The 24,609-nt window shown below is 34.8% G+C and overlaps 1 protein-coding gene across 2 annotated transcripts in view; it reads left to right on the top strand.

The window, feature by feature from the left end:
* MCTP1 (multiple C2 and transmembrane domain containing 1) overlaps positions 1-24,609 on the top strand; it is a 117,297-nt gene that overhangs the window by 67,955 nt on the left and 24,733 nt on the right. Inside the window, exon 15 of one of the 2 annotated variants that reach the window (XM_015812688.2) lies at positions 13,442-13,561. The exons of the other annotated variant lie outside the window; for it this stretch is intronic. Within the exon in view, the coding sequence (XP_015668174.1) occupies positions 13,442-13,561 (120 nt within the window). The remainder of the gene's footprint in view (positions 1-13,441; positions 13,562-24,609) is intronic. 2 annotated transcript variants of the gene reach the window in all.

Below are 24,609 nucleotides of genomic sequence, written 5' to 3'. Positions count from 1 at the left end.
TATGCCTGGGGGTTATCCTTACTTACCTATAATTTAATAAAATATAGGGAGAAGTTGTAAAATACTTAAGATTTGTTTCTTTTTAGATTATGAAAATTAATGAATGGAATTGACCTATTAAACATAAATATATAGACTGAAATATTACACATATACCAAGTTATGCTATTACTTTTGAAAGATTTTTAAAACAGGTGGTTAACAGTTGTCATACAGAAAAACATAATTATTTAAAGTGTATTATGGAATAGTCAGTGTGTAGTATGTAAAGCTGCTACCGCATAAATGTTTTATCCATTCTAGGAAATAACATTTAGAAGTAAGCTAGCCTGATTTAAAGATGTTTTCTCCAGCAGCAGAAGCACAAATAATGCCTCCTGTATCAATGTTAGTTGCTTTTACTGTAATATTAGAAACAGCTCTTTGTCACATGTGCTTCAGTGGCAAAGTCATCTAGAAAAGGTATTTAGAGAAACCTACCGATTAGAACATTCGATCGTTTGCAGTAAGCAATATTTGTAAAGTCTCAGCATTTTCCTAAATTGTTGAGATTATTTCACATTTCTTTGTTTTTTGTTTTATTTTAGCTCAGTTTTAAAAAAGCTCAATAAATGTCATTCTTTAAAAGGAGTTTCACTAGCATTGCATTAGCAGAAACTTAGGCAAGCAGAGGCAAGAATGGACAATTTTAAATTTAGGTAAAAGCAGAAGACATTCTTCATATATCACAATATTTTTATGTTTTTGCTAATTTATAAAACTTCTGATTCCTCCTTTTAGCAAATTAATAATAAATGAATGTTGTGCTGCATTTGAACCCCTAGGTAGCACTATTGTCTCACAAAACCAGTGACGTCTCAAGACAAGGATTATTTATTTATTTATTTAGTCTTTATAAACCAACTCTAACTAGCACTACATTTGTATAATTTTCAAATTTAATGATGATCTTATGGCGAGTGGTCTAAATATGCTTTGAGATTCTCTCTTTCCCTGGATGATCTGGTGGAGGAAAAACACAGTGACAAAATTCAAATTATTAGTTGAAATCCAAGAATTATTTTGGTGAGACGTGCAAAAAAAAATATTTTAATGTGTTGCTTTTCAGCTATCAATACATCTGTGAGATTCTGACCGACTATATTCTATTTCCTTTATTCAAAACACTATTCAGCACTTGCTTTATTTTCAAGTCACTAATGAGGTAAATGAAGTCTCAATCTCTTAATCTTGCTTTTCTTTTCATCTTTAAACAGGGCCACCTACATGATTTCCACTTAGCTATGTGAGAGAAATGCATTGGTTCTTATGAGGCTGGCATGGAGCAGTAGTAAGCAAAGTCTTGTATACTGCTTTTACACCATTTATTAAGTAGCACTCTAAAGATAAGCAACATGTATGAACAGCTATTGTTGTTTCAGGGTTCCTTGGAAAGGGCAATTAATAAACAGTGTAGAACAAAATATTATAGAATGGATTTTTTTCATTGTCCTAGAAAGGGATCCCTTGCTTCAATGGTTAGTGAATTGCATATATGCTACTAAAATAGACCTCTCTCTGGTTTACATGACTTGGTAGTTTGAATCATCCCAGCAATAATGTTTTTACCAGATAGATTTTCCTTCCCCTTAAGGCAACTTCTTCTTAGTAGTAGTATTCTTATAGTAAGTATATATTATGGAAGAAGACTAAATTATTATTCTGATCTGCAATCATGGCCTGTCTGAATCAAAATTTGGAGTTTCATTCCATTTTATTGATAACAAAGCAGATAAAAATATTATTTTGAAGTTATTCCTTGCTCTAAGAAATATGGACTTCAATGATTACAATAGTTTCCTTTTATTCATTTGTCTCCCCCCCCCCCAACCTTTGGTTAACATAAGACAGCTGTGAGTGCAAAATTCATTGAGATTCACTAAGTGGGATTAAAAAAAACCTACAAAGGCCTATTAATGTGCATCTTTATTATTCCTTTGTCAGCGTGCTGCACCATGGGAGACTTGAAAAGGGAACACTACAGCTTTCTATGAACAAGCTGTTTTCTAATCATATTATCTGCGCATTCGTGCGTATACTAGAACATGCAAAGTCAAATGCAGGTGGGAGGGAGCCACCCTTTGACTCACTGTAGTAGCAAAAATATTTCAGGCTATCAGCATGGGAGTTTTCAGCTTTTCATTGTCTCAATAAAAAGAGGTATCTTTATCTTGAAGGCAAAGAACACAAATAGATCCCCAATGTGTTTGCATGAATTCTTTTTTTTAAAAAAAAACACCTTGCAATTAAAAATAAAATAGTGAGGGAATTCTAATACAAAAGAAACTGAAAAGTATTATGATGAAATCTATTTGGAGTGAATTCAATAAAGTTAAAAAATGGGAGCCTCTATAGTGATAGCTTCTTTCTTCTTCTCTTTCCCTCCACTCTAAATTTCTGTGGTCACTAGCCAAGTTAGAACAAATGGTCCTTACAAAATGGTTCATAGTTTGATTTGTCAAAGAAGAGAAGCTATTTCCATGGTATATCCCAAAAGAGAGCTTTTTGAATGCATGAACACAAATGCAGACTAATGTAAAGGAATCTTCTGTCTGGGCAACCTTTTTACAATGGCTGATGAAATAGTTTGCACAGTTTAGTTGCCAAATCGTTATATTTTAATTATGATAAATAATCATTTTGAAAGTATGTTTAGAACCATGACTAAAATTTTGGGGAAATGGGAACAATCTGCTCATAGTCATAAATATTGTTTAGATCTAGAATCCATAAGTACTTTTTCCAATACAGATAGTCCTCGATTTATGACTACAATTGAGCCCAACATTTCTTTTGCTAAACAAGACATTTGTTAAATGAATTTTGCCCTATTTTACAACCTTTCTTACCACAGTTTTTAACTGAATCACTGCATTTGTTAAGTTAGTAAAACAGTTGTTAAGTGAATCTGGATTCCCTATTGACTTTGCTTGTCAGAAGGTCGCAAAAGTATCACATGACCTTTGGACACCGTGACCATCATAAATATGAATCAGTTGCCAAGTGTCTGAATTTTGATTCTGTGACCATGGGCATACTGCAATAGTCATAAATGTGAAAAACGGTCATAAGTCACTTTTTTCAGTGTCATTGTAACTTTGAATGGCAGCTGTTGTAAGTCGAGGACTACCTGTACTGTAGGAGTACCTGTTTTCCTCTTTAAATGTAACTTGTCATTATGCAATAGATACAATCCTAGAGAATCCTTCAACCATCTTTTCAGTAAGGAAGGATGCGGGATTGAGAAATTCTTGGCCATTAATTAGTTTGTACAATATATAGAATCTGATTTAATTTACAGTATTGTAATATACATTTGATTTGTTCATACATCACTTGACTAAATTAACCAAGTCTTGCAAAAGTTTAATGATTAAGCAATTGATTATAGTCTAAGCTTATGATTCCAACATGTTCCCTGGAGGCACTATTGTTCCTGCAGGGACATGCAAAAGTATTGTCCATATTGATTGTCCATTTATTTTATTGAAAAAGTAAAATACCTACCTAATTGAAGGTGAGGTAATCCCTTAACTATGGTCCTTGTAATATCTGAGCTTCAGTACTTAAAAAAAATCTGAATATGCCTTTAGATTCCCAAAATTGAGTACAATGGCCTAATCTTTTTAAGTAGAACTTCTTCATGATGCATTTATGTATTACCCTCAGTTCAAAAGTGTGTGTGTTTGTGTGTATATGAGAGAGAGAGAGAGAGAGAGAGAGAGAGGGAGGGAGGGAGGACAATATGCAAATCAGCTATGATTTGATTTGAAGATTCAATTCAAAATTCTGATTTAGTAAGTTAGCTTAATTCAATGTGAAAAACTGGTTGGAATCAGTTCCAGGACTTGGCTCAATACAAATGTTTGTGCATGTACAAAATCCATCAAATGTCTTAATTTTATATGAATGCATCTGATTCGATATGATGATTCAATTCAAAGGGATGATGTGGTTGACATTCTGAACTGAAATTTTGTATATCCTTTTTGAGATATAAAGGAAAAATGGTAATCAATGTGGTTACATAACAGTGAAATATAAATAGAAATCATTATACTCTCCCTGTGATTTGTGTTTCATAAAATATAAAATATGTGAGACAGTTTGGTCTAGTGGGTAAGGCACCAGGCTACAAACCAGGAGACGGAGTTCTAGTCCTGCCTTAGACATGAAAGCCACCTGGCTGACCTTGAGCCAGTCTCTTTCTCTCAGCTCAACCCCTCTTCACAGGGTGGTTGTTGTGTGAAATATAGGACAAGGAGTAAAGGAGTATTAAGGTATGTTCACTGCCTGGAGTTACTTACAAAGTAGTAAAGACAGGATAAAGAATTCTAATAAAATAAATAAAAATATGTTCTAATTAATAAAAATGCATTGGTTTTGCTGCATGAAAATAATGTGGCCACTCACATCAGTCAACAGACTGGAACCATTAGAAAGCTTTTCATTTCCTGTATTTACAATAAGTATGGATATAAAGCATATAATTTACTTGAAATCATAATAAACACAAAATCAAACGGTTTGATACTGGGGATTCAGAATGTCAGTAATAGCTGCTCTTTTTTCAATAACTTTTCCCAAGCAAAGTTAGTTCTGTAAATAGGCATGCCCCATTGAGTCAACTATAAAATCTTGTGTATGCTCTCATTTCCTGAATAATGAATGTATAGATATTCCATTAGTCTACAATATCTGTTCACATTCATATAGACATTAAAACGTTCTTCATACACTAACACTAATGCAGGGTCCTGGTTCATATGGAAGCTCCTGTGCAGCCACCTGTAGGTGCAAAGGATTTCATCTGCAGAGATAGAAACTAACATCATTGGAGCCTGCTTAAAGATTGTGGATGTCTTATTAGGAATATACACATTTTGAGCATCTGGCTACCATAACATGAAGGATAACATGAAAGAGGTTAATGTCATACTGATTTGTGACAGGGCTGTATGCTTAAAGTTTCTAATGTATTCAAGGTAGAGGAAAAACAAAAAAATGGCAGCAAGGAACTAAGGATGACTAAATTACTGGTCTAATACAGCTTGATAGACATTGATGAGTAACATAATTGTGTCTAGAAGATATGTTGGGTTCTACCTTTAATAATGTGGAAGACTCTAATGAGAAAGTTATGTTCAGATAACGTGAAGGCAATTTTTGTGCTTCTAAGTCCAGTACTGAGTTCTATGTTTACCATAGTAAGTGCCAATAAATTATTTATCAAGCTTCTAAGGACACCTAGATTAGATAGGATTGTACCTGTAGAAGCAATTTAAGTTTTTTTTTAAAAGCAGGCATCTCTAATCTGGGAGCATTTTACCATTTTCTTATGAGCTGTTCACCTAGTTGTATTTGTCGATGTATGTTGATATTGCATATTTTTTGTAGAACATATTAAACTGTAATGATTTGTAATTATTGGTTTTGTCTTGATTTTTTCTTTTCTTATTTTTGTATGCATGTTTGTGTGTATTTCTATGTGTTTGTATAAAACCTGTGCACACGTGTACACACACACACACACACATCCTTGTTTTCCACATTTTTATAAATACTCTGAAATCTTAATGGAACTGTTTCTAACAATGTTAAACTCAAAGTTAATTAACTAAAATATTGAGTGTGTTGTGGCATGTGCAAGGTTTTGGTTAACATTTCCCCTTGCTGTAGAGTTTGAGTTTATTTTCATGTTTTGAAGCAAATTTTCATGATATCTGTAAATTATCTCCTTGGGGGTGTTTTTTCCTGAGATAATCTGACAGAATTTTCCTGCAAGATATGCCCATCAATTCTTCACATATAGCACCTCTGTGCTTCAGGCTGTATGCAAATTTAATGCCCATCTCATTTCTGTTTCTCTTACATGGATGACAGACATTGCAACAATAACCTACACATTTTCCTATGGGGATTTATGTAGGCTTTCCTTATACTGTATATAAGAACATACCTCCATTTCTGGTTTTGCCTGTGTCTTTCCATATAATATTATATATACAGAAAAATATAGGAAATTTATGACATATATAGATTAAATGCATGCACCAAGATATGACTCTCTGTCCTAGAGAGACTAATCATTACTAGAAAAATAGATGTGATAAGCTAAAGTGAAACAAGAGTAATATATATTGAAAAATAATTTCTAATATTTGAGAGTTTCTGCCTTTATAAGCAAAACAAAAGCTACAATATAAGAAATGAGTTTTTGCTTTTTCAAAATGAGCACTGTGAGTATAAATAATGTAGTTGAATTTGGAAGCAACCTTTTAAATATAGGTCAGGCTTTTCATTATAAATAGCTTAAAGGAATTGTGGTGTAAATCAGCGGCCCCCAACCTTTTGGGCTGTGGGAACCAATTCTGTGGAGAGAGGTTTTTCTGCGGACTGGAGAGGGCATGGTTTCATGTGCTTCTTGCATTCCGCGGATCGGACTTCACTTGTTTGCATGGCCTGGTTTCTGGCATGCCTCAGATTGGTACTGGTCCACAGACCAGGGATTGGAGACCCCTGGTGTATATGTTAACACTATCCTTGTATTTTCCAAGGAAAACTGAAACATATAGTATATCATCCTAAATGTGAATGGAGTAATTTGTGTTGCTGAATGCTTGAGAGCAATAGAATTATTTTCTGTTTGAGAGTTTCTTTATAGTTCCTCACCTCAGGAGAATGCAGAATGAGCTTGCTGCTAACAACTAGGCCATGTCTATACAAAACAAATAAGAAACATACTACAATCTTGGGCACAGCTTTGTTTCCAGATATGAGCAGGACATGATTATGCGCAGGTCATAGTATTTGAGAATTGTTAAAGATTGCAGAGCTATTTATTCTACACTGGTATTTCATGCAATGTACTGGCTTAGGAATTATTTTTCAGAGAAAAAAATGATATCCTGGATAAAATGGAGATAGGAGCTATGTGCCTCCCAGTGGGTTCCTATTCCTACTCTTATACCAACCCATTCCACCCAAACTTAAACCTGCAAAAAATGGCCCTTCTAGTAACTTTGTAATTCCCCTGATACTTACCTACAGCAATCTAGAACTTTGGGGATTACAATCCTCACCCCTCAAAAATTGCTTACCCCTGAACCAGTAGAGGCGAATATATGCTATCCATATGTGTTATTCTAGGTCTTTTTTGATGGGTTGCAAAATAACAAACTCTTTTACTTTGTATTTTGCGAATATTTAAATCTGCATGAATACCTTTTATATCTTGAGAGCTTTTGAAGATCATATAACCCACCAGGGCATACTATAGTGATTGGAATTCTATAATTTGATATATTACTTGTTGTAATATTACAATTTATTAGCATCATTCTTCACCTCACCCCTTGGTAATTGGTGAAAATGGAAACTCCATTTGGATCCTTGCTGCCATTTACACAGCAGTAACATTGCCAAGTCCTTTTGGAAATGAGCAGCTTCATTAGGAAATAAAATGGCAGCTCTCAGCACCAATTGGAATTTACACTGCTCAATAGGGTAATAAGAAATGTAGATCTAATTGATAAGCAGCAAAGGATTGATGATAATACAATGCAATATGCACTTTTATAAAAATAATTAACTATTATTAATGATTTTATTAATTTTTAAAGTTTACTATTAACATTTTTAAAAAGAGTTTATGAATACAGTATATTTATAAACTAAATAGCTTTCTGATTTGTGTATATTACTATTCAATAAAGGATTGTGAACTTTAAAAGAAGAAATGTACATTATAGATACAGTAAAACTGCATGGTGAAAATAAAAGAGAAAACCCTACACTAAATTGCCTATGAAGGGAAAAACATATATATTTAGAAACGTTAACAAACAAAAAGAGGGGAAAAAGAAAAAAAGCTAAACAAAACTGAAAACAAAACTAAATTACATATATATAAAAAAAATCACGTTATTAAAACGATATAACTTTTTTTATTTATCTTGGGATTCAATTTTTCAACAATGAATTATAGCTTGGCCATATAGAATCATATTGACTATCTTGCCTCTCAGCATAAATCTGAGATTTCATATTCTGATACACAGTAAATTTTGCAATGTCCCTTCTTGATGTTTTAGATAAAAAGTTACTCATAGGTCCACACAGGGTGTGTGGGTTTGTGTGTGTATATGTGTAAAAAGTAGCAATTGTAAACAAACTATGATAGCTGAGCATTTTGCTTGCTAAAATTTATAAAGGGCATTTTAATTAGGGTTGAATGTTTGTAAATGTGCCCAGTGTTGATGGAATTACAGTAGTTTATTACAATATGCCAGGAATGGTAAACTTTTTATGTTTTCAGAACTATCCTTTTTGAGATCAACAATTATGAAAGTATCAGTATATAGATTTTATAATAAAGGGAACATCACTCTGTTTAAGAGTTCAACCATGTGAATGGTCAGCTGAGCTGAATGGTGTTTGAGAAACAATATATTCAGCATAAAAATGCACCGTCATTTGGCTTTTTTAAAAGCAAAAGAAAAAAATGTTTGACTTTATGTCTTGATCCAAGATGTCCATATTACTGGAAGAAAAAAAAATCCATACTTTCTGTATTATACTGCAATGTTGGTAACAACAAAAACAAGCAATAAACCTGCCACAGAATTATAGCAAAAAGGAACAGTAGTCCAGTTTCCCTGGCAAGTGGCATGTATTCCCTATCCTGTAACACATTAAGAATGAGATCAATGTGACTTTCCTTGCCCTCGGCAATATCAGTATTTTGCCAGATTTGATTGACTGTCATGTCATAGTTAAGTTTATTAGGTGTACTAAATCAGCAACAAAAAGAGAATAATGTGTCCATAAAGACGTGGCTCTTAAACACAGATAGAGAAGTTAATTTCAAGGATTGCAAGTCGTATGAAATCTATGCAATTTTCTACCAAATAATAAACGAATGAGAGCCAATTTGGTGTAGTGATTAAGTCATCAAGCTAGAAACTGGGAAATCATAAGTTCTAGTCTGCCTTTAGCACAAAATCACCTGGGTGACCTTCAGCCAGTTAATCTCCCTCAGCCATAGGAAGGAAGCAGTGGCAAGCCACTTTTGAAGTGCCAAGAAAAAAATACTCAAAATTAACAATCCAGTATATTTAATAAAATAGTTGCAAGCTTTTACATTTCTGAAAATTTTGGTTTTTTTCTCCTTCCCATCTATTGTTACTTTAATTTTTAGCTCTCTTCTCCAATGTAAGTTCTTCACAAAAAAAATTTCAGTTAACCTTAACAGAATTATTGATTCATTATAAGTTCTTTTTTTCTCCTTTTTCATTGAATACTGTATATACAAAGAATTGGAAAGATAGTAAAAGAAAGAGTTGGAATATACTCAGGACTTTTTTTCTCATAGAACGCCCAGAACGGAGTTCCGGCACCTTTTTGGGATAGAACCTTGTAGGGTTGGCAAGGCGGGTTGTATGATGTGTGTGAGTTCCGGCACCTTTTTTTTTTTTTTTAGAAAAAAAGCACTGAATATACTTATCTATTACCTTATCTTGAAGCTGTTGTGTTGCTTCCAAACTTCATGTGATCAGGCAAAATTTATTTTGTATTCATTTATGCAAACATATTTATGCAGCCTGGAATGAATTCTGAACTAACTCCAGATTCACATAATACTTGGCTTATGCATAAAGCATCTTGTTATTATTACATAAAGAGGAATGTACATTAAAGTATTTATATGATCATATAAACTGTCATTTAAATATTTTTGGGAGTGATGATATATAATTACGAAGGATTTATGATTATTGTAATGAGAAATGGTAAAGTTTAATTTTTAGATATTTGGATTGGGGGAGTTGGATAACTACATTATATTATGAGTCTTGGTGTTAAAATAGAGTTTTTTACTATTTGAGTTAAAGTTTTTTTTAAGGATTGTTTTTGAAGCTTATACTTTTAAAATTTTGGATTAGTATTATAAATAAGATGNAAATGATATGCTATGTTATGGAGATTTGGAAAGTGAAAAGTTTGAAAAGTTGGGAAAAGAAGCGGTAATAGACTTGGTTATGGTTTGGGTGTGCCTCCCTAGTGAAATTTTGAGAAAAAAAGGTTTATATAGAATCCATTTTTGGGTCGTACACCAGAGAAAACCAGCTGAAGATGTTGCCGTTTGTGCTCCTGGAAGACGTTTACAGGCTTACTACTTGTAAAAATTTTGGATATGTTATAAAATGTAAAAGATGGAAAATGTACTGATTATGAGGTTGATTTTGTATCAGTGATGTGAAAATGAATGGAACTGGGGGGAGATGCATAATGGAGAGCTGGATTAGAAGGATTGTTTTTGAAGCTTATATTTTTAAAATTTTGGATTATAATTATAAAGGATTTATGATGAGAGCTGGGTTAAGGACTGTTTTTGAAGTTTATATTATTAAAGTTTTGGATTAGCAATATAATAAGATGAATGAAGTAGATGATTAATGATATATAATTACAAAGGATTTATGATTATTGTAATGAGAAATGGTAAAGTTTAATTTTTAGATATTTGGATTGGGGGAGTTGGATAACTACATTATATTATGAGTCTTGGTGTTAAAATAGAGTTTTTTACTATTAAAGTTTTTTTTAAGGATTGTTTTTGAAGCTTATACTTTTAAAATTTTGGATTAGTATTATAAATAAGATGAATGAAGTAGATGATTAATGATATATAACTATAAAGGATTTATGATTATTGTAATGAGAAATGGTAAAGTTTAATTTTTAGATATTTGGATTGGGGGAGTTGGACAACTATATTATATTATGAGTTTTGGTGTTAAAATAGAGTTTTTCTATTATTTGAGTTAAAGTTTTTTTTAAGGATTGTTTTTGAAGCTTATATTTTTAAAATTTGGGATTAATATTATAAATAAGAAGAATGAAATTATATGAATGTCTTGAAGTAGATGATCAATGATATATAATTATATTATTTTAAAGGATTTAATTTTTGTATTTAATGGGATTATTATAATGAGAAATGGTAAAGTCTAATTTCTAGATATTTGGATTGGGGGAAGATGGATAATTATATATGAGTGTTGGTGTTAAAATAGTATAATTTTTGTTTTTTTTTATTTTTTATTCGAGTTAAAGTTTTTTTCTATATAACTGATTGCTTTAGGGTGCGTTAGTTCTGGGAAGTCGGGGAGGGGAGGCGATTAGGGGAAATTATAATTTGATGTATTTAATTATTANAAGAAAAGGAGGAGAGGTTGTAGGTTTAGGGGGAGGAAGGAGAGGTAAAGTGGATGAGGGTGGAGGCAAGGCGGGGACTGCCGAGTGTATCCGAAAATGTTTTGAGTATCTTTATTGTTTGTTGGTGTATATATATGCATCATTTGTATTTGTTGTTTTAATTGAAAAATTAATAAAAAAAATTATATATATATAAAAAAAATATTTTTGGGAGTGGCTTATTTTGTGCTTTCAAGGATGCTAAGATTAGGGATGAATTTGTATGTATAAGAGACAAGAAAGCTTTATTTCCATTGGTGAAACTCCTTTATTTAAGATTGAAGGCTTAAGCTGTCCTTCAAAAACACAGTCCTATTGATCACTTTAAAGTGAATCTATCTCTGTTACAATCATACTGGCTTTTTGTTTGCACAAATCTGCTTAAAATAGCTAGATAATAGATTTCTCAGTTTTAAGAATTTAAATAGTGCCTTATACTAACCTAGATTTCTACATTTTGCCTTCCATATTTCTATTGGTTTTATTTTCTATTGGAAAATAGATATCACATATACTTACTGGCAATTTCTCAGAAAATTAAATGTACGGTGACAATGTTCTATTGGAATTCTGCTTATGTAATGGTTAAAAGGTTCAAAAATTAAATGTAAAGTTTAAATTAAAAACTTAAAGGGCACTTTCATCAAAATGCCTAACTTTTAACCGATTGTAATATTGCTTTATCTTTGTGTGCTGATCTGGCAAAATAATCTTTGAACAATATCAATAACTGATTACACTCTGAGTTTTTAAAGATTGATCAAATCTCCAGAAACCGCCTATGAATAAAAGAGACCTCCAGGAAAAAAAACATTTGTTAGATGGTGCACGTGTCACAACAAAGCCATGAATTGGCAAACATCATCTTAAGAGCTGTCCTTTCCTATTGAGAGAGGAGAAAGAATTCTTGCCTGTTGTTTTGAAGGTGTATTTGAAGAAGTGTTCAAAAATAATTATCTTATTTGGGAGTTATCAAAATAAATTGAGATAATATAATTATTCTTTCATCTATAATAATATAAAATGAACACCTTTGTAATATATAAAAACTGGAATTTGAAAGTGCAGTTCAATTCTTAAGATTCCAACTATACTTTCCTTCCAATCCCGGCAGTAGACTCGAGTTCCTTTTGTTGATAGTATTATAAAAATACATTGCCAAAATGTATATTTCTAAATAAGACTATTCATTTGGAATATTTTTCTTAAGAACATCTTAGAAAAAGTATTGATAGGTTACTAGCAGTCATATTGACAATACTAAAAAACTTTCTTATATGGATGATTAAAGCTTTGGAACTTCCCCACCACCACCACCCAAAGAATCAACATAGCTATAAGAAGGGACACCTGAACTTTTATTTCTTCAAAATAAAACAAACTTCTGGTTTGAATGTAAAGAGATGAAAATGATTATATTATTTGTGGTAATAGATTAACTGTTATTTCACTTCTTGTGTGAGAAACAAAAATGAGAAATGTTATTAGGTTCTTTGCCTTGAATTAATTGCTTGGCATTCTCTAGAAACAGAATTACAATTTCTTTTATTTTGTTTATAATATTTGTATAGCTGCCCATGTCACATGACTCTTAAGCCTTGATTTAATGGATCTTGATCGAACACACTCTAGATACAATGGACAAATGTTTTATGTGGCCTTCATCCCTAAATCTGCCCTTTTAATTGTGACTTCCCTGCAAATGATGCCATTTAAGTCAACTGCATAATAATAAAAATGAAGAACGTTGACACAAATGATATAAATTTTAACAGATGTTCAGATTTAAGAGACACCTCTTCCCCTGAATATTCTGCTAAATTGAGATTTTACTCTATTTAGCCGAGCAGTTAAAAATAAGTGTGATTGGGAAATTTGAAATATCTGTTTTCTTCCATGTTTTGTACATTAAAGGAGGAATTAAGTAGTTTATTTCTGTGAATGAAGTTGACTTTTAACTCCATTGTAAATGAATATATAATTCTTCTTCCATTCTTGTACTTTCTCCATATCCTCAAAATCCCCCAATTTGCTGAAACAGGAAACTGCGCAATTATGAATATCAAAGGAAGCTTCCCTTATATGTATTCCATTAATTTATTGCAGGATATCTGAAGATAAATATTTTTTTTCTTGATTCCAGCTTTTCCTTATTGGAACATGGAATTTTGAGCTGTACATGATTCCACTGGTCTTGTTCCTGCTGTTGGTGTGGAATTACTTCTTGATCTTATCAGGAAAAGATAATCGGCCACATGATAATGTAAGTTTTTTTAAGCATATGTGTATTTGTTAACAAAAAAATCTTGGGAGTGGAATGTTTTTTTCAAGGTCTTATCCCAGTGTCTGAAGGTATAAAGGTCTGGATGGGCAGGCTTAAACTCAACACTAGCAAGATTGTGGCTTAAAGATCAAGTAGCATCTATAGCCAGGAGGGCTTTTGCACAGATTCATCTCATGCATTAATTATGAATGTTGCTGGACCAAGAGCCCCTTCTTAGGAACATTCATGCCTTGGTTATCTCATGTGTGAATTACTGCAATGCATTACTCTACATAGGGCTGGTCTTTGGAAGTTTCACTATGCAGAATGTGGTAGCATATTAAGTTATAGCAATGCTATTATCTATAAAGCTCTCTATATTGTAATGATTAGATATTTGAAGAACTGTCTCTTCCCATTGTTTCTAGCTATCCTGTAAGCTTTGACAGAGTCAGCTGCTCTGTGTTTCATCCATTAAACCAGTGGTTCTCAACCTGTGGGTCGGGACCCCATTTGGGGTTGATCGACCATTTCGTGGGGGTCGCCAAGCAAGGCTGTCCGCCATTTTTTTTGTCCGCCATTTTTTTTGTCCGCCATTTTTCCCCCTTTTCCGGCGGGTGCCTTACCTCCCTTGGGCTGGGCCAGCTGGTGGTCGGCCTGCTCCGTCTGTGCCGCTTGCCAGCTACGCCTCGGCCGGCGCAGGGGGCGAAACCACGCATGCGCGGCGCTCCCGGGCAGGGAAAGTCCTCGACTTACGACCGGTTGGGTAGTCCTCGACTTACGACCGGTTTAGTCCTCGACTTACGACCGGTTTAGTCCTCGACTTATGACCGGTTGGGGTCGCGGCATTAAAAAGTTGAGAACCACTGCATTAAACAATGTCATCTGACGAGATGCAAGAAACATGCCTTCTCTATTGTATGCCTACCCTCTGGAACAGTATCCCTTCAGAATACTACTGCTGCCCTGCTTTTCTTTTGGGTTATGGGCACCTTTTGTGAGGAGTTTTGTCTGTTCCACCAGGATAACAATCTTTCTTTTTTGTTTTTTAGTATTGTTCTTTTCCTTTGGTTTTCGTTTTGTATGTCATCAATAAGTGGGATATTTAGATACAAGATTTATAATATAAAAGAAACATTTGGAGGGTGCCTTTTCAGATATTTTAGGAGAAGACCCTTCGGGCTCATGCAGTTATTCTCTGTTTAATGTAAATATGATGGCAGAAGATGTCCAACAAGGAGAGCCTAAGGATTTGAATGGGGAAATAACATTCAGAAATAACCAGAATTTTTTTCTTAAATCCCCAAGAAACTTTCAAAATATTCTATACTGATGTGATGAACAAGATGTGTTACAGATATCTACCCTTAGTACTACTTAGAAGGAAACAAGAGTAGTACTGTACTTGAGGAAGATGGTATAGAATCTGGCAACTTAGCTGTATAGCTTCAGTGATATTAAGAGTAAAACTTAGATTGCACTTCTTTTTTTCTTATAAGCAGAAAGAAGGAACTAAACATGATGGCTCCATATGATGAAATCATTATGAATTATATTGCATTTTATCATTTTATGGAGGAGGAACACTGTTTTTCTTAGCGATTATCCTACATTATTGAATTGTCTGCTTGTTTTTGCAATGTGGTCATTTGGTCCATATACAGAAACTATCTGGCAAGCCTTGCCACAATGAAAGACTCTCAGATCTCCATGATTCAAAGAAACCCAAGAACTAATTGGTGGAATAGCACGCATTTCATGATGGTTGGTAATTACCTGATGATGGGCATTTTCCTGCTGAAAGGAACTAAGGCTTGGAAGTGAATAGGATGGTCTGTCAAGGTGGTACCACTGAGAAAGATTTATGTTTTTTGATCATGGGCTATGCTGCCACACAAAGACCTTCTGCCAAGAGGCAAGCTACAAAGACTGTGATGGATATTTTTGGCACCTCACTGATTTCATCAAGAATACATTAAACCAGAATGAAAGAACTTTTACAAAAGTCAACAACTGAATACACTTCCAAGGAACAGGGCCAACAATACAAGAAATAAAGGGAGAAGCAGACAGGCAGAGAGGGCTCATTGGCTGGAAACTATGTAATAAAGCGAGCAGGAGTACCACCACAATTTCAGATGTTTCTATAGCAATGAACACAGTGTGTGGCAAATAAAGAGAATTTGGAACCCTAACAAAGGAGGATATATATATATATAAATAAAATGTGATAACCATCACAGAAACTTGGTGAGATGACACAATTGACATTTATTCAAAAAGAACAGGTCCAGCAGAAAGGGAAGGGGTGTTGTAGTTAGACAAAAAAGCACATGCTTGTACAGAATTAATAAGTTAGAACTTGGAAATCTTGTTAAGAATGTTTGATAAAGTAACTGGAATGTTGGTAGGAAGTGACTACATTGTCCTTGAAGTCATGATATCAAGGGGAGAGGAAATAGAGAAGAGTCAGATTTGTGCATTGAATTTCAATGGAGCAGATTGTAATGAACTCAGAGCCAATGGCATGAAATACTAAAGTAGTACAGGATTAGATGAGGATATAAAATTATTTGAAAGAAGATTCTGAAAGTGCATGAACAAATAATATGGAATAAAAAGGGGGATGTATGAAGAAAGCTGCATGGAAACCCAATTTGCTAAAATCCTGAAAAACAAAACAAAACAAAACAAAAATGGTAGGAGAGGAACATAACCGAAAAAGGAATATAAAGCAATTATCAGAAACTATACAGTTTGTGTCAGTAAAATAGAAAGGCTAGAATATGCAGAAGCTTGGAAAAATATCCCAAATAATAAAAAGGCCTTTTCTGGGTGTACAGCAGAAACAAAAGAAGAGTAAAACACGCTGTAAATCTATTACAGAGAGGAAGGGAGAAATATTTTAATTTGTGTTTTACATTTGTCTCCTCTCAGAAGCAAAGCTGTAGAAGGCAATCATTGGGTGGTACAACTCAGAATACATAAGAAAAAAGTAAAAGAACAGTTAGGGGGACTTATTAAGTAAGGGCTAGTTAACCTCTGAGGTCTTTTCCAAATCTGTGATTCTGTATGAATAATGGCCTTACTAATTAAATTTCTGTGTAATTATGACAGGTACAACCCTGTTTGATTTCATTCACTCTTTATACATACATTGTGCCACTCTATAGCATATTCTAAAGTCCCTGCGCTGTATCTCAGCACTACATGTCAAATAGATTGCTTCATTTACATACATTAATCCACACGCCAGAAATGATGTTCCTCTGAAACAGTGGAAAAAACCCTCTGATTCTCCAGAAGTCAGACTGCAATTCATATCATCCCCACCCAGAATGTTTTAGGGATGTTGATAGGATTGATAGTTAAAAAGAGGTCATAGATTCCACTTCTAGCCATAGAGCAAGAGCTTATCTGAGAGGCCTGATGTTTTGTTCATGATTGACAGATCAAATATGACCTTCACATTATGCCACTGGAAAAACACAAGATGCCTCACATAGCTGTACAGTTGCAAAATATTTGGGCTCATCATAAAAAGTTTTATTCACTAGCCTTTATGACAATCAGACAGCCTCTTTCTGTCATGAACTTAAATACCAAGGTACCAGATATTTTTATGTTAAATTTATAGTGGTAACAAAGTAAATAACATCTTTTCAAAGCTTTGTATGATAAATATATTCAACTGATTAAATCAAAGTTTCTACTGAAGTATTTAAATTTCAGGTTAGGATTTTACTTAGTAAACTGTATGTCATCTAAAATGTGCTTATTTTAGCATTTATTTTTAATCTAGAATGAATCTTGAGGGTTATTCCTGCAAAAGGTTTTAAAACTCTTAGACAGACTCAAAGTTTAAGTATTTAATGATCTATATAAGGCTTCATTTAAATGTAATAGAATCTAGGCTGATTAAAAAGCAGGCAGGCAGGCAGGCAGGCAGGTAGGTAGGTAAATAGATAGATAGATAGATAGATAGATAGATAGATAGATAGATAGATAGATAGATAGATAGATAGATAGATAGATAGATGATTGATTGATGATTGATAGATGAATGATAGATAGATAATTATTTTTTTATTAAATGTAATTTGTGTGTTTGTGTCCTTACCAGCTACTCATTCAGTGACCAAGTTACAATGGTGCTGAAAAAAATTACTTAATGGCCAATTTCTGAACATATCCAAGATTACTTCCCTCAGTCATGTGTTTGCATTATAATCAGTATACATTGACCTATGCCTGACTTGTGTTTTTTTTGTTCTCCCCTCAAAGAAATTCTTGCCTCCCCCCCCCAAGCATGGAGATTGGAGAGCGATTTCAAGAGAGCAAGCTGTTTGCTCTTCGAGACACAGAAAGCAATGTAATCGCACTGGCAGCAGGGAAAGGGTCAGGCAAAGGAGAGATTGCCTACAGAAATTGCTTGCTTTTTTCCCTTCCCCATCCTCCGAGAGCAGAGAGATTGGAGAGGAAGATATTTCAAGAAAGTATTGTAAGCTGTTTGTGTAGCACACCCACATATCCCAGCCCCAGGCTGTGAGTACAATCATATTGCTTTTGATGTGCACAAGAGCAAAAGCTTACTCTCTTACAATCCCCCTCCAATATCTCAGCTTTCTGCATGGAAGGGAAAGGAGTCTGGCAAAGGGGAGATTGCCTACAGAATTCATTTGATTTTTTTCCCCTCTCCCCTCCCCCTTCTGCAGAGCAGAGAGGTTGTGGAAGGGATTTCAAGAGAGTACTGTAAGCTGTTTGGGTAGTGCGCCTGCAGCTCCCAGTCCCCGGCTGCTGGCGCAATTGGATTGCTTTCTCTTTTTTTTAAACAAATTTTATTGGTTTTTTAATTCTTAAAACAAAGTACTCAGGACACACCGTGGTGCTGGGGTAATCAAACATCCTAGAACAAAACATATATACATAGTACAATCAATACATCAAGTATTCCCTCTCCTTTTCCCTCAAATAGCATAGTGTATTTAAAATATCCAATTCTAGCTTAAATTTATTCAACCTGAACCTGTTTTAAAGCTTTATAAATTTTCAATACCGTAATCAAATTAACTTTAAATAAAAACATTTTCAATTCAAATATCCCTTCCAAGTATGTTCTAATTTCTTAATTTTATCAAAATCTTATTTATTTCTTCTTCCACTAATCTCCCCTATTTAAAATAAAGTGTTAATCTATCCTATACCTATCTAATCCCTCAATTAATCAATCTCTTTAAGCTGACAAAATAATATCAAACCTTAAATCATTTCAATCCATTAAACAGAATTCAAATTTCATCCAGTTAATTATCATAACTAATAACATCCATGTCACAATTGGATTGCTTTCAATGTGTACAGGTCAGTAAGTAGGGGCTTGAACATTCCAAAGATTGGAGCAGTTGAAGCTGAAGGTGTGAAACTGAATAATCTTATCTCTTTTCAGCAGGAGTGCACAGTCACAAATTCCTTATTTCCCATTTAGTGACTGCTTGGCTTAGAGGCAGAGTTGCCACACTCTTTTAGGATAATTAAGCAAGGGCTACTTGTATATGATTTGTAATGAATGAAATACATTATTAGGCCCATGAAAGAACCATTTCCTTTTAAGTGTTTGGTTAAAATTGAAGAATCAGTGTTTCATGAATTAAATGTCCTAATTTAGGAAGCAGTTTGTTCGTATAAAGTCAGTTGAAACCTCTTAAAAAGTGGAGAGCCAAACTCCCTTTCTCTTTTCGTTGTTTTTTTTCTATTCAAATAAATGCTGTTCAAGTAATAGAGTTATATAGAAACTTTACATCATGGTGTTTGCATTTTAAGGGTCCATTTTATTCTATAGTTACTTGAACTATTAAGAATTGTTTTCAAATTATTGCTGGCCATTCTTAGTTTTGTAGATTGTCAAGTACCATAACTTTTGAATAATATACTGTACAACTGGATAAGTTTTCAGAAAATGTTTAAACTTGGATTTTTGGATGGCTGTGTTGTGAAAATGACCATATAGACCAGGCATGTCAAACTGCCAGCCGGCGGGCTGGATGCATCACTCCAAAACTGCGCCCACCCCATTGCCGGCAATGGGGGAAAAGTTGCGATACGTCACGTGATGTCATGTGATATTGCGAGTTTGACATGCCTGATATAGACTAATCAATGTATTTCAATGGGCATATTAATTTGTGGGAATATTCAGTTTGACCTCAACTACTTTCTCATGACCTAAAGTTATGTGAGAAGTTTTATATACTGTATTCTGTTTAAACTGTGCACATTTAATCATTTTATTTTATAATTACACACAAGCCCTGTAAATCAACTGATATGACAAACACATATTGTGCTTTGATTGTACAGAGACAAACGGGAAGAATATGAATCAACTCCAGATTCTACCCAAATGCCTTTAGTAGCTTAGAGTAGAGATGTTGATTTGGAATGCAGTTCTGTTCTTATTGTTGATTCAAAGAATAGGAGAAAGAAGGGGAGAAAGGGAAGGAGGCATCAACTCTACTTATAGGTTATGTTACCAGATGCCTAATCTGTATTTTTGTTATATGAAAATAGCTTGATTGAAAGTTTGGGGGAGGATAGTAGTGTGCAATCCGAACACTATAAAATAAATAGTTTTGTAAATACAGTGCAATTCATGAACTACAGTGTGTAATGTGAGATTAAATAGAAATCATAATAAAGAACTCATATATATATATATACTATACTGTATGGAGTCAACTTTCACAGACTCCTAATTGTCATCTGTATTCATATATTAAACATGGATCTACCCCTGAAATCAGGTCGTTAAGTAGCTTCCCCTCTTATGTGGCATATACAGCATATACAGCTGTGACAAGTGACATTACAGAAGGTCATGTCACTTTTAACTGCTTGCATCTGATTTCCCTAGTGCTTTCCTTTGTTTGATTAATACTATTAGTTTGTGAAATGCAGACAGCAATTTTTTAATGGAAGATATCTAGCCATTTTCTGAAAGTTTATCCTGTTATATATTTTTATGAATTATTCAAATGTTATGTTACATGATATATCCAAAAGACTAAGAATGGCCAACAAAAATTGGAAAACAAATCTAAATAGACCAAGCAACTATGGAATAAAATAGACACTTAACATGCAAATACTATGATCTAAAACTTCCACATGATTGTTATCTATATAGCACACACATTATTTGAACAGAAAGTAAAACCAAAGATAACAGAAGGGGCGATTGGGTTCTCACATAACAGAATAGGTTTTAAGTTACTGTGTGTAATAGACTGCTTCCTAACTTAAGCCCTGGGATTCATGAAGCATTTCCAGATTCTGCTTTAGTATTTATAGTTAAAAATATAAATATTTCATTCCTGTTCCAACGTTACCACCACTAGGAGCTACATTAAAATCCATATCTATGGTAAACCTATGGAGCCTTTTGAATTTCTAAGGGAAGTATTGTGGGATATTGGAAAAACATCGCTAGAATGAAAATATAATTTTAATTAATATATCAGGATATGTTTTAACACAATGTATTAGACTGCCAAAATGTACATGATATATCAGGGTTTCTTTTGTACCCACTGGCTTTTTTTTGTAGAATGTTTAGGAGTACAAGCATGTGAGTGGCTCTTGTATCTGCAGTATATTCTCACTGTACTCACATTTACCCCCATTTTTTCCTTTCCATCTGCAACAAAAATACACTCAGTACGGGTAGTCCTTGTTTAGTGACTGCCTCATACAATGAACAATCACACTTAGGATGGTGATAAAAAGTAACTTTACAATGAATCCTTGCATGCAGGCCTGCAAAGCAAAGGAAAGCTGAAGTAAGTAAATACAGTTGTGGCTTCAGTTAGTGACTACTTCACTTAATGACCAAGTTGCCAGTCCCAATTGTGGTTGTTAAATGAGGACGACCTGTAATTTTTTTTAACCATTGCTGAGTGTAAAGAATGCTGGCACATTAAGTGGCATGGCTTCATATCAGCAGAGCTGCATTCCATTGCTTTGCCTGAGCTAGGCCATTTGAAAAGAGAAGCTGGGAGATGCAAGCATGTCAGGCTATCGCCAATGAAAAACCAACATCTGCAAATGCAAGATGGACTTATATTTGTTGCACACACATTGAAAATTGCAATTCTCCATCAGTAATCCTGCCATTTTGGACACACACATACTTGGATTCCACTTAAAATCCTAAATTGCATAACAGAAGAAAACAACATATACAATACATGTAACAACATTTAAGGCAGTGGTTCTCAACCTTTTTAATGCCGCGACCCCAACCGGTCGTAAGTCGAGGACTAAACCGGTCGTACGTCAAAGACTAAACCAGTCGTAAGTCAAGGACTAAAACGGTTGTAAGTCAAGGACTACCCAACCGGTCATAAGTCGAGGACTTTTCCTGCCCGGGAGCGCCGCGCATGCGTGGTTCCGCCCCCTGCGCCAGCCGAGGCGTAGCTGGCAAGCGGCAGAGATGGAGCAGGCCGACCACCAGCTGGCCCAGCCCAAGGGAGGTAAGGCACCCGCCGGAAAAGGGGGGAAAAAATGGCGGACAGCCTTGCTTGGCGACCCCTGTGAAATGGTCGATCGACCCCAAATGGGGTCCCGACCCACAGGTTGAGAACCACTGATTTAAGGGTTCATAAACCTCAAAATGATTAAGCATAACTTTAAAAAAAGTGTAAAAGCAGAGAGGCTGAGATAAAAATAACAACTCCAAGCATTTCAATAATATTTCTTAAGTTCCTTTTTCCTTGCCGTGTTGTTGGAAAAATATATTCAAATGTTAACAAATACCAGCACTCTACTGCTGCAAATCAAACATTGTAGTAGATTTTTCCTTCCAATGTTGACAGCAATCCTTTTAGCCACAAATCCACAAATCCACAGTTCCTGATATTTTAATAATAGGATATTGCAAAGAAAATGTATGTCTCTTTAACATAAAATAGATAATGGATTCAGAGCTGTATGACTAACCTTGTTGATGTCAGCTCAGAACAAGACTTCGATAGGGCCAAAAAAAATTATATGGGTTAATACTCTAATTCCTGAGTTATGTCTCTTATCACCAGGGTGATTGTAACTAACCCTTACTGAAAATTCTCTAGACAATCAATGTGCCTGAAACAAATGTATTGTTAAATTAATAAATTAATTTCATTTATTCTGAAGACAAAGTTAACGTTTTTATATCAATGTCATCAGTTTACATCACCTTCTTCTAAAAGTTTATTGGCTTTTAGGACTGGCTTTCTCCTGGCTTTCTGTTGAAGTCCATTCAGATGCATCTTTTCCTCGGGAAAAGTGGTCCTGACACGCTTACGCATTTGAATGGGGCTACCGTATCCCCTTCCCAATCTTTTCCTTCCCTTCCATCTCTTTTGGTTGCTACTTTTCTGGACAGTTCTGTTGCTCAGTCCCACTCCCTCTGCAATTTGCTTAAAATGTGCCCACAGGAGTATTAGTTTTTCAGAGTAGTGCCACGTTAAGTGCATCACCGGCTTTCCCCTCATGTGCCAGTTGCCTTTTCTTAACACAATCCATTAAGAATCCGCAATCCGATTCTGCTCAGCTTGTGAGCTCCATTGCCTTCTGTTCAGAAGAGAGTGACAGGGTCACGCTTTAATTATCCTGTCCCCAGGGCTGGGTGGGTGCCTGCCTGGAATGCATCCCTCAACCCTCCTTCTCTCTGCTTTGGTAACCCCCAGCAGGCATCCATCTGGGGATGGTCTACCCCGTGAGGATGCTTGGATGTTGCCACTCAGCCGTCCCATAGGTTGAGACTTGGGTGACTCAACAGTAGGTGTTGCTGAGGCTGCATTGAGCAACAGGTGGCTGTAATTAGAGGGGGGTACGCCAGCCCAAATCCTCCATGGTAAACTAACGGCCTGCCTGTTTAGGAAGTAGGAAGGTACAGCTGTTCTCTGCAAGGCTGTCTAAGGGGGATTTGGCCAGGCCTTGGGGGGGGAGGCACCTCAGCTTTGCATTAAAGTTGGCATTAAATTAAGAAAGAGTGAAAAATTAAATAATGGAATGACTGCAGAAAAGAGCAACAAAGATTATTAGGGGGCTGGAGACTAAAACATATGAAGAACAGTTGCAGGAATTAGGTATGTCTAGTCTAATGACCAGGGGTGACATATAGCAGTGTTTGTGTATTTGAGGGGCTGCCACAAAGATAAGGCAGTCAACCTATTCTCCAAAGCACCTGAAGGCAGGACAAGAAGCAATGAATGGAAACTAATTAAGGAGAAAACCAACCTAGAACTAAGGAGAAATTTTCTAACAGTGAGAACAATTAACCAGCGGAACTGCTTGCCTTCAGAAGTTGTGGGTGCTCCATCATTGGAGGCTTTTAAGAAGAGACTGGTCAGCCACTTTTCTGGAATGGTCTAGGGTCTCCTGTTTGAACAGAGGGTTGGACTAGAGGACCTCCAAGGTCCCTTCTAACTCTGTTTTTCTGCTCCTGACTTCAAAAGTTGCAACTGCATCTGGTTGAAATAAATCCAGTAACAAATATTTAGGTTTGCTCTGAATATAAACTGATAAAATATGCATAGGTGTTAATAGGGAGAGAAAGGAGGAATAAACAACAAAACACGTCATGACACAACTCTAGGATTCATGTACCTGTGTCCTGGATTGATGCAAATACAAAAGGCTGAGGTTTTGAAACATGACATCATAAATTGTTTCAGCATTTTTTGCAACATTAATTGTATTCCTGCAAAATTAAAAAGAATTAAGAATTAAGAAGAAGAGAGCTTCTAAACTTCTCGTCCTGCTTACCTCCTTTGTACAGCCACGGTGATAAGTTTAGAAGCTCTCAAATTCTCTGCTTTTGATTAATCACAGATTGCAAGGCAGGATTGTAAGGACTATAAGATAGGAATTGTGTTTAATTGGAACAAAGATTAAATTATTTTGAGTAATTACAGTTAAAATTTGATATTCTTTGATATAATCAGTTGGTAGCAGCCAGAAGACATAGGGGTGTGTGTTTAAAAACATAGCTATCTACTTTTGTACAT

Source organism: Protobothrops mucrosquamatus, unplaced genomic scaffold, assembly GCF_001527695.2.
Source record: "Protobothrops mucrosquamatus isolate PMUCROS unplaced genomic scaffold, P.Mucros_1.0 scaffold106, whole genome shotgun sequence".
Classification (NCBI taxonomy): Eukaryota; Metazoa; Chordata; class Lepidosauria; order Squamata; family Viperidae; genus Protobothrops; species Protobothrops mucrosquamatus.
This window is presented reverse-complemented; position numbering and strand designations above follow the sequence as displayed.